The 14,693-nt window shown below is 37.2% G+C and overlaps 1 protein-coding gene across 4 annotated transcripts; it reads right to left on the bottom strand.

Moving 5' to 3' along the window:
- Nucleotides 1–595: 595 nt before the first annotated feature.
- LOC112507507 (transmembrane protein 184B-like) lies at nucleotides 596–9,465 on the bottom strand. Of its 4 annotated transcripts, XM_025112128.1 has the most exons (8): nucleotides 9,240–9,433; nucleotides 9,024–9,082; nucleotides 8,738–8,920; nucleotides 5,507–5,580; nucleotides 4,544–4,693; nucleotides 3,272–3,557; nucleotides 1,420–1,653; nucleotides 596–1,173 (listed from the first exon to the last, which is right to left on the bottom strand). In XM_025112128.1, the coding sequence occupies exons 3-8, from the start codon at nucleotides 8,882–8,884 to the stop codon at nucleotides 847–849; spliced, it is 1,218 nt and encodes a 405-aa protein (XP_024967896.1). In that variant the 5' UTR covers nucleotides 8,885–8,920; nucleotides 9,024–9,082; nucleotides 9,240–9,433; the 3' UTR covers nucleotides 596–846. The 4 variants fall into 4 exon arrangements, with proteins under 4 accessions (XP_024967896.1, XP_024967895.1, XP_024967897.1 ...); XM_025112127.1 differs by lacking the exon at nucleotides 9,024–9,082 and having other exon boundaries at nucleotides 9,240–9,465; XM_025112129.1 differs by lacking the exon at nucleotides 9,240–9,433 and having other exon boundaries at nucleotides 9,024–9,207.
- Nucleotides 9,466–14,693: the final 5,228 nt, after the last annotated feature.

Here is a 14,693-nt window from a genome sequence, read left to right as displayed (position 1 = left end):
TTTAGGAAGGATGCACAAAAACTAATGTAACCCAACATGAACCAGGTTGTGTTTTATATTTCGGTATGCTTTTGGTGTTGAGGATAATGTTTTTGAGGATATGTTATTGGAACAACACCAATACAATTCTTTGATTTTGATCTGCTTTTGCATATTATACAATACTTGCATATTATTTTTGTGTGGTCATATTATTTGCACAAACAAGACTACAAGAAACATAAAAACATTTCCACCTTTTAAATGTCACAGGTTGACGACGACGAAGCATCATGTGAGAAGTTATGGTTAGAAACATAAGAAGAGATCTAAACTATTTGAATTGCGTTTTAGAAAGGAATTGATCCGATGCATCTCAGTGCACCTCGTTAGTGTTACATTCGATTAGGATTGATCCAAAGGTAAAGGTCTCTTCTTAGGTTTCTCACCATAACTTCCCTTTTCACCGGAATCCAACCCAGTTGATGACTATGTATAGATGCGAGATTAACCGTTGACTGTTGTTACAATCGCTATTCAAGACAGGATACTCTAAAACCATGAGTTTAATATCGTCTTTTTCAAACATCCCCGTTTGAAAAATAACCCATGGCACGGAAAATCAACAAGTATACATAAATGTACGTAAAAAGTTTCTCAATTCGGTTTGGTATTTAAGAAACTCAACTGTATATAAGCGTGTAGCCACCGCATGTACAACATCTCCAACCGGGAGAGACCCCTAACCCCATCTACAAACATACTCTGTTGGCTACATGTACAAACCCGGAAACTAGAAAACTAAAGATGAGGAAAAGGAAGATAATCAGATCGAGCATGGCTTCACAGATGGTCGCTTTTTGTTAATCACCTCTTCTCACCAGCATCTTTAGCAGGCACCTGTAAGTCCATGTCAATGAGTGTGAAATCATATGGTGTCGATGCTGAATTTGAGACATCTACTAGCAACGATGAGTTCATTGCCTCTGGTTTTGCTCCTGTTTCTTGTACATGGGTGGCACTTGGGGGTGTGGTCGGTGGTGTGTTTGATCCAAGCATGTGTTTGTTTTTCCTAACGTTTTCCATCTCAGATCCAATTGGGACAAACGTACGTGCCCTGTACTTTGTTGCACCTTCATCCCCCGTATCATTGCTATGATTGTAGAGTACATAATCATGGTAAGCCGGTGCAAACTGCAACAAAAGTGGAACCACTCATTACACACTATAAAAACCACATCCATAGATGGGGTTTGAAAAGGGTATGATGTTATCTCTATCTTAACAAATAGAGTAGTTGTTTCCATGACAACAAACAATATATAAACCAAATGAGCCTAGTGTATCCCACCTAAAGGAGCCTTCCTAAAGAGTAGAACGGTTGTTTTCATGATGTGTCCTTGAATATGAAAATAAATAGATGAAAGAAACAGAACGGACCTGGTGAACAGTGTCATGATAGAAGTCGTTCAACATCAAAGCATGCGCAAGACTAGCTCCAAATCCACGGGAAGTGCCAATATTGGCACCAGCATACTCTTTGTATGGAAATGCATAAAGATGACCCAAGGCCGCAAGAAGCATCTCAAAACAAATTATGAAGTTTTGGATTTCGGCAGCCTCCTCTGCATCTTTTATATATCCAGATTTTGCAGCAAGGAAAACCAAAACGCCCTGATGACCGATTAAGAATTATTAAAAGAGAAAGCTGGTGTTATGCATCAGCACTGTCCTCAATTTCTGGTGTAAATAGAAATACAAGACTAGCAGTATGATGCACCAGAACATTTTCAAACTTATATATTATCATGAACATTTGCAATCAACAAAGATGGAACAAAATAATTAACAGTTCGCAGAGTTGCAGTAGGCAGGCAGACCCATAAAACACAATAGCAACGAAACAATAAGTGCCCTTGAATCCTTGATAATTGAACAAGTTACCTGAAGGAAGTTGAATTGCAATGTCATCAATGATTTGACAGGAGCGAGCAAAGGACAATACTTATAGCTCCTAAATTTTTTATCTAAAACCTCTCAAAGTTACATCCTTTCTCATCCAACAATCGGTTGACAATATAGTCGATTATAATAACATGGTGGTCTCAGAACAGCACCACCAACACTTGAGAATCAGCCACATTAAAGACCAGAACAATTATTAAGGTCATGTGCAAATCAGGTCATGATTTGATGGTCGTAATAAAGATAATAATGGGGTCAGATATCACCTTGATTTCTGCTTGAAGCAGCTGAAAACATGATTTGAACAAATGAAAAATGTACACCTCACTTAGATATGTGCATCGTATTGCATATAAATTCTCCCATTACAGGACCATCCAGTGGCGTTTGATGAACCCAGGAGAAATCCAACATCAAAACGAAAAGCTTATGAGTTGTGATCTGTCAAGCATGCATAAATGAGGTACACCCTACTTGGACTTTGAATGTCAAACATGTCACTTTCGATTTTAAATTTGATACAAGTATGTTCAACTTCCGGAAAGAAAAAATTGCGTTAGATGAACCCAGGCAACTCCATGTCTATCAAGAACCTTTGCCACCTCCTATGACTTCACTCCAATTGTCCCGTCTTTGGCATCCACCATCTTGCAATTAAGTCCCAACTTTGTTCCACATCTCCATTCTAACACAGAGCTGTAACATGCCGGCAAACCAGATGATCTGCCTAATCTACATGGTGATGGCAAGTAAAAAGGAATTTCTGGGTCTAATTTGTTTGAATCACAAACTAAAAATCAATTGTTGGCCTCAGTGGAACAACAGTATTGCAATCCTTTATATAGTAACTAGTCAATGAACCAAATAACTTGTCTCCTCAAAAGTATATAGGGGAGAAAAGGTTTTGCAAGAGGTTAACATCATTTCAGCTTCCGCCAATGGATCAGATGGAAGTTGCTCATCTCTAGGGAAGAAAACGTTATGTTTTGAGGTTATGTAATGCTTCCTGCAATGCTTCATTGCAAGAACTGAGAAACTTAATATTATCCATTCCAGCTCTCATCAGTACGACCAAGCACGACATTAAGAGTATTATGCAAATTGCCTATAATCAACAACGATAATGAACCTTGATAAATCTAAATGCAGTCTTTAAACAACAAACATGAAAACAATTGTTAATTTATGGAAGACATCAATTACCTATGTTACAATTAATAAAAGCATTTACCTTTGTAAATTAGAGGGATAAGCTCTTGTATGTTAGTAGAGGTAGTAGTCATTGATTCAAATGAATAAAAGATTTCAAGCTGGTTGAAAGTGCTACCTGCCAATATGTCAAAAAGACAACACTCTTGATGATGATGAACTTTGGAACTGGATTAAATGGCTTGAGCAGATCCCTGCATGCTACATAAAACAAGGCCAACGCATACAAGGCCATGGAGTATGAAATTGTGTATATAATTGTGATATATAGGTATGACTGTTTTGCACTGAAATTTCCATCCTGGTATTTCCCCTTTGCATAGAAAACGAATGTAAGTGCCACCAAGATAGGTTTAAGAATGACGAACTGCAAACAGCCTTGCTTGCATCTCCGTATAAAACGCCTGACATAAGCAGGTTCAGAAACATTAACAGACATTGTGATGCAAATTACTGGAGTACAATTAAACTCCTATATGCGCTTCACATGGCATGGAATGTACTTGAGGTGTATATTTAAACGAGTCAATCAAGATCAAATCACAAACATTGTTATATGACTCTAGTATACTGATTTGATGGGAGATGCGGAAAATTTATAAATGTACTTTTGTTGCGAGAGGTTTTATCAGATATTTAACCAGCACATACACCTTTCAAAAACCTGTGTCACACTACAAATGGCAACCAATTGCACCATATATCCTCATGTTTGCAAAGATCGGTGCAGAAGTTTTAGACACTATATTTGTACAGCAAATTATACTGTAAAATAACTCATTTCTGTTAGGCAAAACCCAAACTATAACTCCCTGTCTGATTGCTTCTTGAGACCAGCACTATTCTTTAGTAATTAAAGAAGGGGAAAGAATGCTCATTTATCCTAATTTTGATGGTCACATACCTCCAATGCACAAATTATATCAACAGTTTTTCTTAAAATTTTGTGAAACAATGTTCTAATATTACCCGTGTATATCTCAAAAGCTCATCAGTAGAAAATACAAATCAATCCATGTCACTAGGTCATTTAATAGCAGTTAGTTTCAACTAGTTTCCACCACAAGCAGTCTCTCGTTGTACATGCACATAACACCTTCATATATGAAATGAGAAAGGGGGTGGGGAGAAAGAGAAGGTAGATCATAAATGCGCACAAACTCTCAAAAATAGCATAACACAATGGCTGTACTATTCCACTAGATGGGATGGGTAGTAATTTATCTGACATGAGGAGCAGCAAAAAGTATGCATAATACAATAGCCGCATTGTTCCAAAATCTAACAAGTCAAAAAGATATATGTCCATTAACCACTAATCCACTTGGACTGTGTCAACATGCATCAACTAAGAGAAACAGATATGATCAGTTTCATACATAGAACTCACCCGTCTAGTGGAATGGGAGGGAAGCAACATGTCATCAAACACCAATTTGGCTTTAGAACACGTCCAGTAAGACTTAAGACAACAGCACCTGGACCACCTACCCATTCCAGGCACAGCGACAGGAAATTATATATAACCCAAGCTTCATATCTGAAACAAGATTTAAAATATAAACATTAAATGGCTTGTATCATATCAACTACATATGTGTGTATTAATTTAAAACAATTAAATGACTTGTATCATATCAACTGCGTATGTGTGTGTTAATCCAAAACATTAAATGGCTTGTATCATATGAACAAAGTATGTTCATGTTCATCTAAAACATTAAATGGCTTGTATCATATGATTCATATCAACTAAAAATGTTCGTGTTAATCTAAATGCAACCATAAGAAAGCACATAAAGAGCATCCATTGACACATGTGAGCTCACTCCATACAAGACACAAGACAAGCCTTTCAAATAAACTAGCTAGAGATTATATAGGACCAGTAAAAGAATCAACGCAAGTGCAGAATCCATTTTAGGATTATTACAAACACTTTATCAACAGTGATTGTATGTCACTACGACATATCAAGATAAAACTTTATAGACAATGATTGTATACATCACGATGACTTATCAAAATAAGCCACCAAAAGAGTAAAATATTTCAAGGGCAAAAGCATTATATTTGCATATGAAGCCAAAGCAACTTCAGTTCTCTTTTCTACAATGCTTACATGCAGCAGTAGTTGGTAGGCAATCCTTACTGATAAATCTCTCTNAAAACAAAAAAAAAGAAAAAAAACCCTAGCTTTGCATTTGCTGATAAAGCAATATGCTCTTAGCCATGTAGAATATAAATTGTCAAACCTTCTTTGCAACTCCATACAAAGAGTATAGTCAGCATTGCAAAACATTAGACTTGTGTACCTAATTTAGTTTCATATAACCAAGTACCACATACTCACATTTCTCGAATGGAATTGAAGTAAATTGTGCTCTCATTGAATATAAGTGACAGGAAAGACATCAATGCGTAGACCTGCCAAGAAGAACAAATAAAGAAAGAGTTACAGCCCATGCAATAAACCTGTTAATTAGATACACGACACGAAGACAAAGGCACTGAAAAAACATTGCACAGATGATGATGATTATAGTGATGATAACAGTTGTAGAGATTGTGATGCAATGCTGGCTAATAACAATTCTATTTGCTAGCCAATTATGAAATTGTTCTCTCCCATGCACAAATATAATGGGAAGCTCTACTCTATTTTCAATTAATAGTAACAATAATGATGATGACAATGGTAATCATAGATTCATAATGATAATAATTATTTCAAACATCAATACATATGTTTAGAATTGAGACTGCTGATGCACGAAAATAAATCCGAAGGATAGCCTTCAGGAAGAACCTTTCAAACAACAACATCAATGTTTTTCTAGGGGAACTAGCTGGAGAGCTTTATGTAACCTATGCTTAAATTTAGCAAGAACAATGTCAAAGCCTTTCTGTTTACATCAACAAAGTCCCTCATAGGTAAATAAGATGATATATTTGAAGTAGAAAACAAACAAACTTTTGGAAAATTGTTGTTCAAAATGTGCAAGCTTCTTCATGGGCGAAAATACAAAGGCCTCTCAGGAACAGGCTGCAGTTGGGAGCATGCCAGAAGGTAGGGAGTACGTTTCAATATAGAAATTTAAGGATTGTCCCTTCTATGGGACAGTAGACAGGTTAGCTACAGATGAGAAGGGATCTATCAATCCCTTCTAACTTTAAATGAATGCAGGAGTGATTCCCATATTCTATTGATACAGTCTTTTAACTCCTATATGATACCCCTTTCATTCCACAACTAGATTACACTTTACACAAAATTAATCTTGTTCCCAAACAAGTCCCATTTAACATAAACTAAGAAGTCCAATGTCTCATGGACATGCATCCTTAATGTTTGCAAAATTTGGGAAGAAGGAATGTAGCTTGTATATAGACCAATAAGTTCTTTGAAAAGTGACTCATATATATTCTATTTCATCAAAATCATGCTTCCTATCGTATTCTGTATCTTAATTGGTAGGTTTAATAGCTCATTCCAGCAAACTTTGGTATTTTTTGCATTATAACAAGTACCATATTTACTTTGCAACGAAGTACAAGTATGATGGTAAGACACATATTCACTTTATGTTTACAATAGACTTTATTAAAGCTTATTTAACATCAATTAGCATTAACACCTATATATCAAAACAAAGAGCATATATACAGAAAGAGTCACAAACACTCAATTAAAACTTTAGTAAAACTAACCAATAACATCAGTTAAAGATTGGTACTACTATAACATTCACATCAACACCATAAATCACTGAAATTTGGTTAATATCAATTAGAGATGATCAAGATTACCAACATATTGAACACTCACTTTCATTTAATCTGAACCCATAACAGCATCAGTATTGAGGAAACACGTAAAAGGGCAAGCACAGGTGAAGAGACGATGAGGCATACATAAAGTGCACTGAAGGCACTAACATGAATAAACTTCTAATTTTGCATGGTATATTAGCTGAAATGATGTTGCATTTGAATCCACAACTTTAATTCATTAGAAATATCCCAATAATCAACTTGTGTTTAGCTTCTTTGAATCTTATGCCTTTTGCATCTGTCACTTGTACATCAGGCACGCCACATCAAAGCCCATAGCGTCAACAAAGGACACTCATCACAGTTAGGCCTCGATGAACCTTTGGCCTTTCACAAAAAGAGTTCTCCCTACCTTGTCTCGTATGAGCTATGATTGTACATGCAAATGATAGAGGTGCTGAGCCTCAGTCAAAAGCTTGCCTCATTGACCAGCTTACATTTTCCTTTGTGTTCCTTTATAATGATAATAAAAGATGGAATGGGTGTACAATAGTAAGAAGGATGCTATACTTGATTATTTAGAGAAAGAACTGTACTCTTAACTTAGTAGTTTAGATTGTATATTTTATAAGATCCATTAGTATCAAGGACATATCTAATTTGTAGATCTAGCACATGATTTGCATTGAATCCCTCCAATCTATTCTTTAATTGCATCATTATTTATTTAGCTTCATTTGCTAGTAAAATGAGTTGTCTTCTAACACTAGTAACAAATTCCTCAATAATAAAATCATATGGGAACTGTTACTAACTCTTGTTGAGAGATGAGAGCTCTGCTCCTATAGTCCTATCACTCATTCCATGCAAATGAATTTGTTGCCCTTCACCACCAAATAAAGGCTTCCCATCTTTAATATTCTTCAAAATCCCGTTAAACTGCCGTCCAACCTGTCAATGTATGATATCTACTATGACAGAAAATTCCAATGTCATAACATATTAAGCCATTAGCACTTCTCCAATTGATTGATAGAGAGAAAATTCTGAGGTCATAAGTCATAACATATTCATCCATTGGCACTTCTCAAATTGCCAAAATTGGTAGCATAAAATATTGCTTGTGAAACTAGAAGTATCGGAAAAAAAAGCTCGACTTCATTTATTACAGAAAACACTAGATACCTCGAACTGTCTTATAGAAGATATATGACAAATCAACTTACGTAAATTGCACTAGAAGGGCATCTATGCTTTTTACGGAAAGGTGGAAGTTGCTAGAGCCCGTTCAACAGTCAATTTTAGTAATCTACATTACCCAAAAAATACTTGCTAGCTTGATGTCAAAGTTAACTTGCAAACTAAATGCAAGTTGCATCAAGTCATTAAGCCAAAAAAATATTTTCTTTCTCTACCCTTTTGCTGATTAAGTCATTGATGGATTTTTTATCGCCAATAGGTAGAGTATATACTAACCGAGACAACAACCCAAAAAAAGCGTTCCATATGCAATGGGTAATTTAATTAGTCCAAAGTAGGTCGTTTAATTTTTCCTCACCACAAAACCACCATTAACAGAAGAAATTAATGTCATCGTCTCCAAATTGTAGAAAAACTACTTCAACCAGAAATGACAGAATAATAGTACATCCTACAGATACGACCATCATACATGTTCATCACGCCTTTTAAGGGATTAGAAGACTGGTAATGCTCACATATAGGTACTAGTTTTCAGGTTGTAACATAACTTTCAAGTACGAGTACACAGCACACCTCAACGTTAAAAGAATGAACAGAACGTGCTTACTGGAACCATAAAAATAATTCTGACGATGAATCGTTGGTATGTCGGTTCAGTATAATTCAAAAGATGCCTATAAATGTGAAGAATCGCCAAAGCAATCGCCCCAATTGTGCAAGGCAATGCCACTAATATATATAATAGTGGCCCCATTTTGCTCCGCTCCCAAATAACAACCCCTTTTTTCCCCTGAAAGGAAAGGAACAAAATGAATTGAAGAACAATGAAATGTTAATTAGAATCAACATCATATCCCTAACTTAAATGACAGGCAATTTGCCTAATAACAAACCTTAAATTAAACGTGTATACACAGAATCCTAGGGTTTTGTACATATGATAGTTGTTTTTCTGCAACGCAATTGAATTAGTTGCTCAATTTTGACAAAGTGCACGTAAATAAAACCCTAACTCCCAAAAACGGTAACCTACGTCACATAGAGGGATCAATACAACCATGATGTGGTGATTAAAGATCAAAGGAATGTAGATGACAACAATGGCTAACCTTTTGCCGATTAATACGGGGGTATTGGGGTGAATGAAGACGATGATGGCATACAAAGATAGGATTCGGTGATCTTTGGAAATGTAGAGGAAATCGCGTGGGTGCTAACAAGTAACAAGATTCGATGTTAATAGCGGCGTCTAGTCCAGTGGTGTTGCGCTGTATCCCCAACAGCAACTATCGGAATTGCGTCGATCTCAAAACGGCCTACAATGGAACTTGCTTGCCACCATCTTTATTTCCTTTTCAATTGCCACTTTGTTTCCTACTTGTTTCGAGTTTAAAATAATTACATTTGTATCATTGGCTATGCTGTTATATCGGTCAGAATACGAAATATCGGTCAGGACCGATATTCGATATATCGGTTATATCGGTGATATATCGAAAATAGCGGTTAACATAATATTTCTTAGAATTATATATATAATATGCATTAATTAGAGTTTAGAAGTCTGAAGACTGAAGTTGAAGTCGAAGTGTGAAGAAAAGTCGAGACTGAAAACTGAAGACTGAAGAAGTCGAGACTGAAGTGTGAAGAAGAAGTCGAGACTGAAGTGTGAAGAAGAAGTCGAGACTGAAGTGTGAAGAAGAAGTCGAGACTTGAAGTCGAAGTCTGAAGACTGAAGTTGAAGTCGAAGTGTGATTTGTGAAGAAAAAGTTGAGACTGAAGTTGAACGTGAAGAAGTCGAGACTGAAGTTGAACGTGAAGAAGTCGAGACTGAAGTTGAACGTGAAGAAGAAGAAGACGTTGTGGAAAGATTCAGACCTAATTTAAGTTATCAGCCCAAAAAATCGCTAAATATCGCTAAAAATCGCTAAATATCGGAAAATATCGCTAAAAATCGGAAAATATCGGAAAATATCACCGATAATATCGTTCCCGATATTTTGACCGATATTTGAGTTCCAATTTTTTTTTTTGGAGCGATATCCGATATATCGCCGATATATCGCGATTTTAACAGCATAGATCATTGGTTGTAATTTTATTTCGGATTCAATAGTTATGATTGTTGTATTGTTTGAGATTCGATTCATCTTGTTAATTTTGTTAAAAAAATTCAGTTAGATTGAGGGTATATTAATTTTTTTATTATTTTTTTTGTTTTAGCAGATCTTTTTCCTTTTCTACCTTTTTAAAATAAATCTAGAATGTATCCACGCTTTAAGCATGTGTAATACAACATGTTGATGTAACCCTCACAGTCAGATGACCTCGTTAGCACTCCCCCTCCCGGACATCATCTCGGGCAAACCCAAATATGAACCAAAACCCAGAAACAAAAAACCAAATCTAATTTAACGAGCATAAGACCCAGACAAGATCTGAAAACCCAAATCTGAAGCTTCGATCTAACAAGTCAAAACACGGATTCAAATAAGAAGCCTAATCTAATATAATGAGCTAAAAGTGCAAATCTGAAAACAAACCAAAACCCACATTTAAATAATATCCAGATCTCGTTTAAGAAGTGAATTGAATGTTCCAAGAACCCAAATCAACAAGTAAATCGAAAGGGCATCAAAATGAACCAAGGTTTTCCATGAAGTGAGGTGAGGTGTGGTGTGGCGGTGAGGTCAAGCCTCTAGCCATACGAATTATGGCGAGGTCATAGTTTTTCAAGGCGCGACTTAAGGCAACAATTCTTTATATATAGCATTATACAAATGTTTATGCGAGCCACTATATTGAACACTAATGCTTAAATAAATTAATTCCATATAAAACCATAAACAAAAGAAAAAACGTGCATTCATAATTTGAAATCAAATATACAAAGTTCATAAAAATGATATCAAGAGATCATAACAAAAATAATATTTTATTAATGGTTTCTTAATCCATATATCGCTAATCTAAAATTCTAATATCAATATATCATATGCCAAAAACATATTAGAGTGGATTTGAATCTTATAAAGAAATTATCTTCCATGTAATCTTCACTGTTTATTTTCGTCATCAAATTGAATTCCAAATCTTGCTCACCTTCAACTTGTAGTTAAAGAATTCCCGCTTTTGGTGAACAATTAAAATCATTAATATTTGATTTAATAAGCCATAATAATATATAAAAAAATACGAAAAAACAAAAAAGAACCTTGTTGTTTACCCGAATGATTACGAGAAACAATAATATAACTTAACACAATTGAAATAGCAAATCAGTCGGCTTGTCTATTGATTCAAAATATGGAATATAAAAATACTGGTTTTGCCTTTAGCGGTGCTTCTCAATAATAAGCTGATAATACAATAAAGAGCTGACCTACTCTAGTGGCTAGGAAGCTATATATATATATATATATATATATATACCTTGAAGGTATTTACATATTTGGTCTTTCTACTGTATTACAAACAACATAAAAACCTAACATTCTCACCCTTTTGTAATAAAGCCGCTTTAGACAAATCTTCGTCTTCTCGGGCGGTGGCCAACTATACTTCTAATCTGCGAATAATTCTTCGGTACTCTAGCTTCTTCCCAATCAGGTCCAAGGCATTCAACATCAAGTTCTTGTCGTGTGGCTTGAACTTGTCAAGTCCTTTTCTTTCCAGCTCCATCTTGTTTGACAGCTTCAATGATTATCTTTAAGGTTCCGTTAGAGTAGGCTGGTAGTTCGCTGAATCGCGTGAACTTTTTTGTCCGACGTTGTTGGAGTACACAATGCCAAACTCGGGTTGCTCTATTAACATGAACAAGGGAAAGGACTCTATGTCTTCCAGAATCTGCTTCGGCTTCAACAGGTTTATCTTTGGTTGATTGCTCTTGATGCCCAACTGCAAGTCCGATACGTACCCGAGCATTATCTGATGGAGCATGAAACACTTGATAGCTTCTAGAGCTATTTGCACGTCTTCCGGTCTGATAGTCCACTAACAAATGTCCAGGTACATCGTCTCGAAATCTTCACAGATAAATGCCTGAAGTCAGCTTATGAGAACTTCCATTCCTTGCTGTCAGTTCTGAGAACGGTGAAGACTGCGAAACGGATGTTCACGATTCTGTCAGTGTAGATGTTCTTTATCCACACAATCGAGCGGTTGAGCCTTAGCCTTTAGCATGTCTTATACTTGATGACTTCAATGCTGTCGAGGTGAGTGATCTGGAGAACTTGAACTAGATCCAATTCCAATATTCTTCTGACGAAGACTTTGAACTTTGTATCTTCAAGGAATGGAACTCTAATTCTTGTTCCCTCCCACCTTTCTACACGTGTTGCAGCTAGATTACTCGGGCCCGCGGTTCTCTGAGTTGTTAGAGGTTAGGGAATCGACCGATCTCTTTGAGGTGAATTTGGCAAGGCATTGTTGAGATCGTTGATGTGGTCGTAGTCCCCTTCTTCGAGCATTTCATCGTCAGAGAATGTGAAGTTGTCTAAATCTTCCTTTATTTGCTGAGGTTGAGGCCCTTCTTCATCGGATTCAATGTCGATAATTGGGCATAGGACCTTAGCAACAGCAGTAGACGTTTGAGCACTTCGATCTTCAGCAGCCTCCGGCTTTTCAACCATTGGCTCTGGTTCCACCGTGACGGATTGTTGACGATGACCTTGACCCTGTTGTTGAGATGGTCCTGCATTAGGACTCGGTCTTCGGATTTGGCTAGTGATGTCACATGATTGTTCTTTGTCGTTTCTCCCCCTCATTATGATTAGGGTTTTCATCCCCGTCATCATGTCTTCTTTTTGACCCACCTGCCTGACTCTTACATGTATCCACAAGGATCTGAATCCTCTCGGACAAAGTCTGAAAAGATGATCTGATGGTGTTTGCCACGTCATTCAGTTGAGTAGTAAGACTGCAAAAACTGCCTCAAACCTCTTCTTGAAATGCGTGGAACTCTGGTCTCATGACCTACTTAGGTTGTGTTTGTGCACTGAGCATGCCGATGAGATCAGCTTCCACCTGTCCTCCTTTTATCTGCCTTGGATAGCAGCTTAGCATATAATAGAGATTTCAGCTCTTCGATTGAGCACTTAGCTGGTTGTCTAGGCTTAGGAGTAGGTGGTCGATGTGGCGGCGAAGTTGGACTCACGTGCTCCATGACCAATTTTCCCTTCAGTAGTCGCTTTAGTTCATTCACTTGGTTGTGCATCGAGGTTTGAACGACAGCTAAAGCACCAGCCAACATCTGCATAGCTGTTTCGGATAAGGGAACACTAGGGGCACTGAGCCTTCCTGTTGATACGATAGTTGAATCAACTATGTGACCTACATTCAGTGTTGGCTATGGTGTGGCACTGGTAGGATTTCCATCTTGTCCTCATCAAGTATTTGTAGAAGATATCACTCTGGATGTTCCGGCGAGTTCACTAAGAACCGCAGGTTGAGCAACATATGCTCCAAGTGTATGTGTCCTAATAGGTGTATCAGGCTCTAAACTCGATATACATACAAACGATGTCATAGACTAGGACAGTGGTCTATTTATTTCAATATCCACACTCTCTGAGTGAGGTCGATAAAAGATATGGTAACTCCTCGTGATCTGATGAAACTAACACCTGTTGAGAGGTGATAGAGTGGATGGGAGGGGTGTGCATTTGCATAGTTGGGTCCACTATGACTTGTTCAATACCGGATCCAATGGATAGGACCTGATAGTAGATGTAGTTACCCAGCTTATGGTGGTTTAGGAACAATCTTGATGTTTTTTTCGTCCGTATATCACGCTCCGTCCCATCACTCACTCTCTTGTCATTTTCAAATTCACCCTCATCCATCCTTATATCACTGACTGTTTGTTGAAACAATTTGACCAAGATCCATGATAACAGTATCATGGATCGATTCTACCTCCGTGCTAGATCCCGTAATCTCAAGAATGGCACCGATGTGAGTTGGTAGGCATTTGGCGTTATCGGGCGTATTGTCATCATCCGAGGAGTTAGAATCCTCTGAAGACTATGAGGAGTTAACGTCAATTGGCTCTCCATCATCCATGAATGATCTTCATTGTCAGAAGAGTCTGAAGTAGAACCAGAGGCACCCCTATCTGCGTCCCCCCTACCTCGTTGTCTTTTTCTTGCTCACTACCTAGACCTACCTCCCCACTTACCTCAGGGACCGATCATTGGTGAGATCCAACTGGTTCTAGATGGATCATTAGACCGTGGACCTCTCGATATGCTACCATACATAGTGCACTCTGGTCTGCATAAATCAGGAGATCAACAAAAATAAGAAGTACCTGTTCGAATGCGCGGTCAGGCAGCTTCATGAAGTGCATGACAAAATCAGATCCTTCTTCGTTTGGTTACTTCATGATCTCACTATTCGACCATGTTAAACCCCATAATTCATAATGTAAAAAGTAATGAAAAACAATAAGTGATAAAGAACCAGAAGACCGATGAAGACATCAAGGCAGAAACGGCTAAGTCTGGAGTACAACCAGAGGATTCCATCGCATCCTCATCGATCCTCTGGTCATCAACACTTAG

The sequence above is a fragment of the Cynara cardunculus genome, assembly GCF_001531365.2.
Source record: "Cynara cardunculus var. scolymus isolate 2C chromosome LG 2, CcrdV1, whole genome shotgun sequence".
Classification (NCBI taxonomy): domain Eukaryota; kingdom Viridiplantae; phylum Streptophyta; class Magnoliopsida; order Asterales; family Asteraceae; genus Cynara; species Cynara cardunculus.
This window is presented reverse-complemented; position numbering and strand designations above follow the sequence as displayed.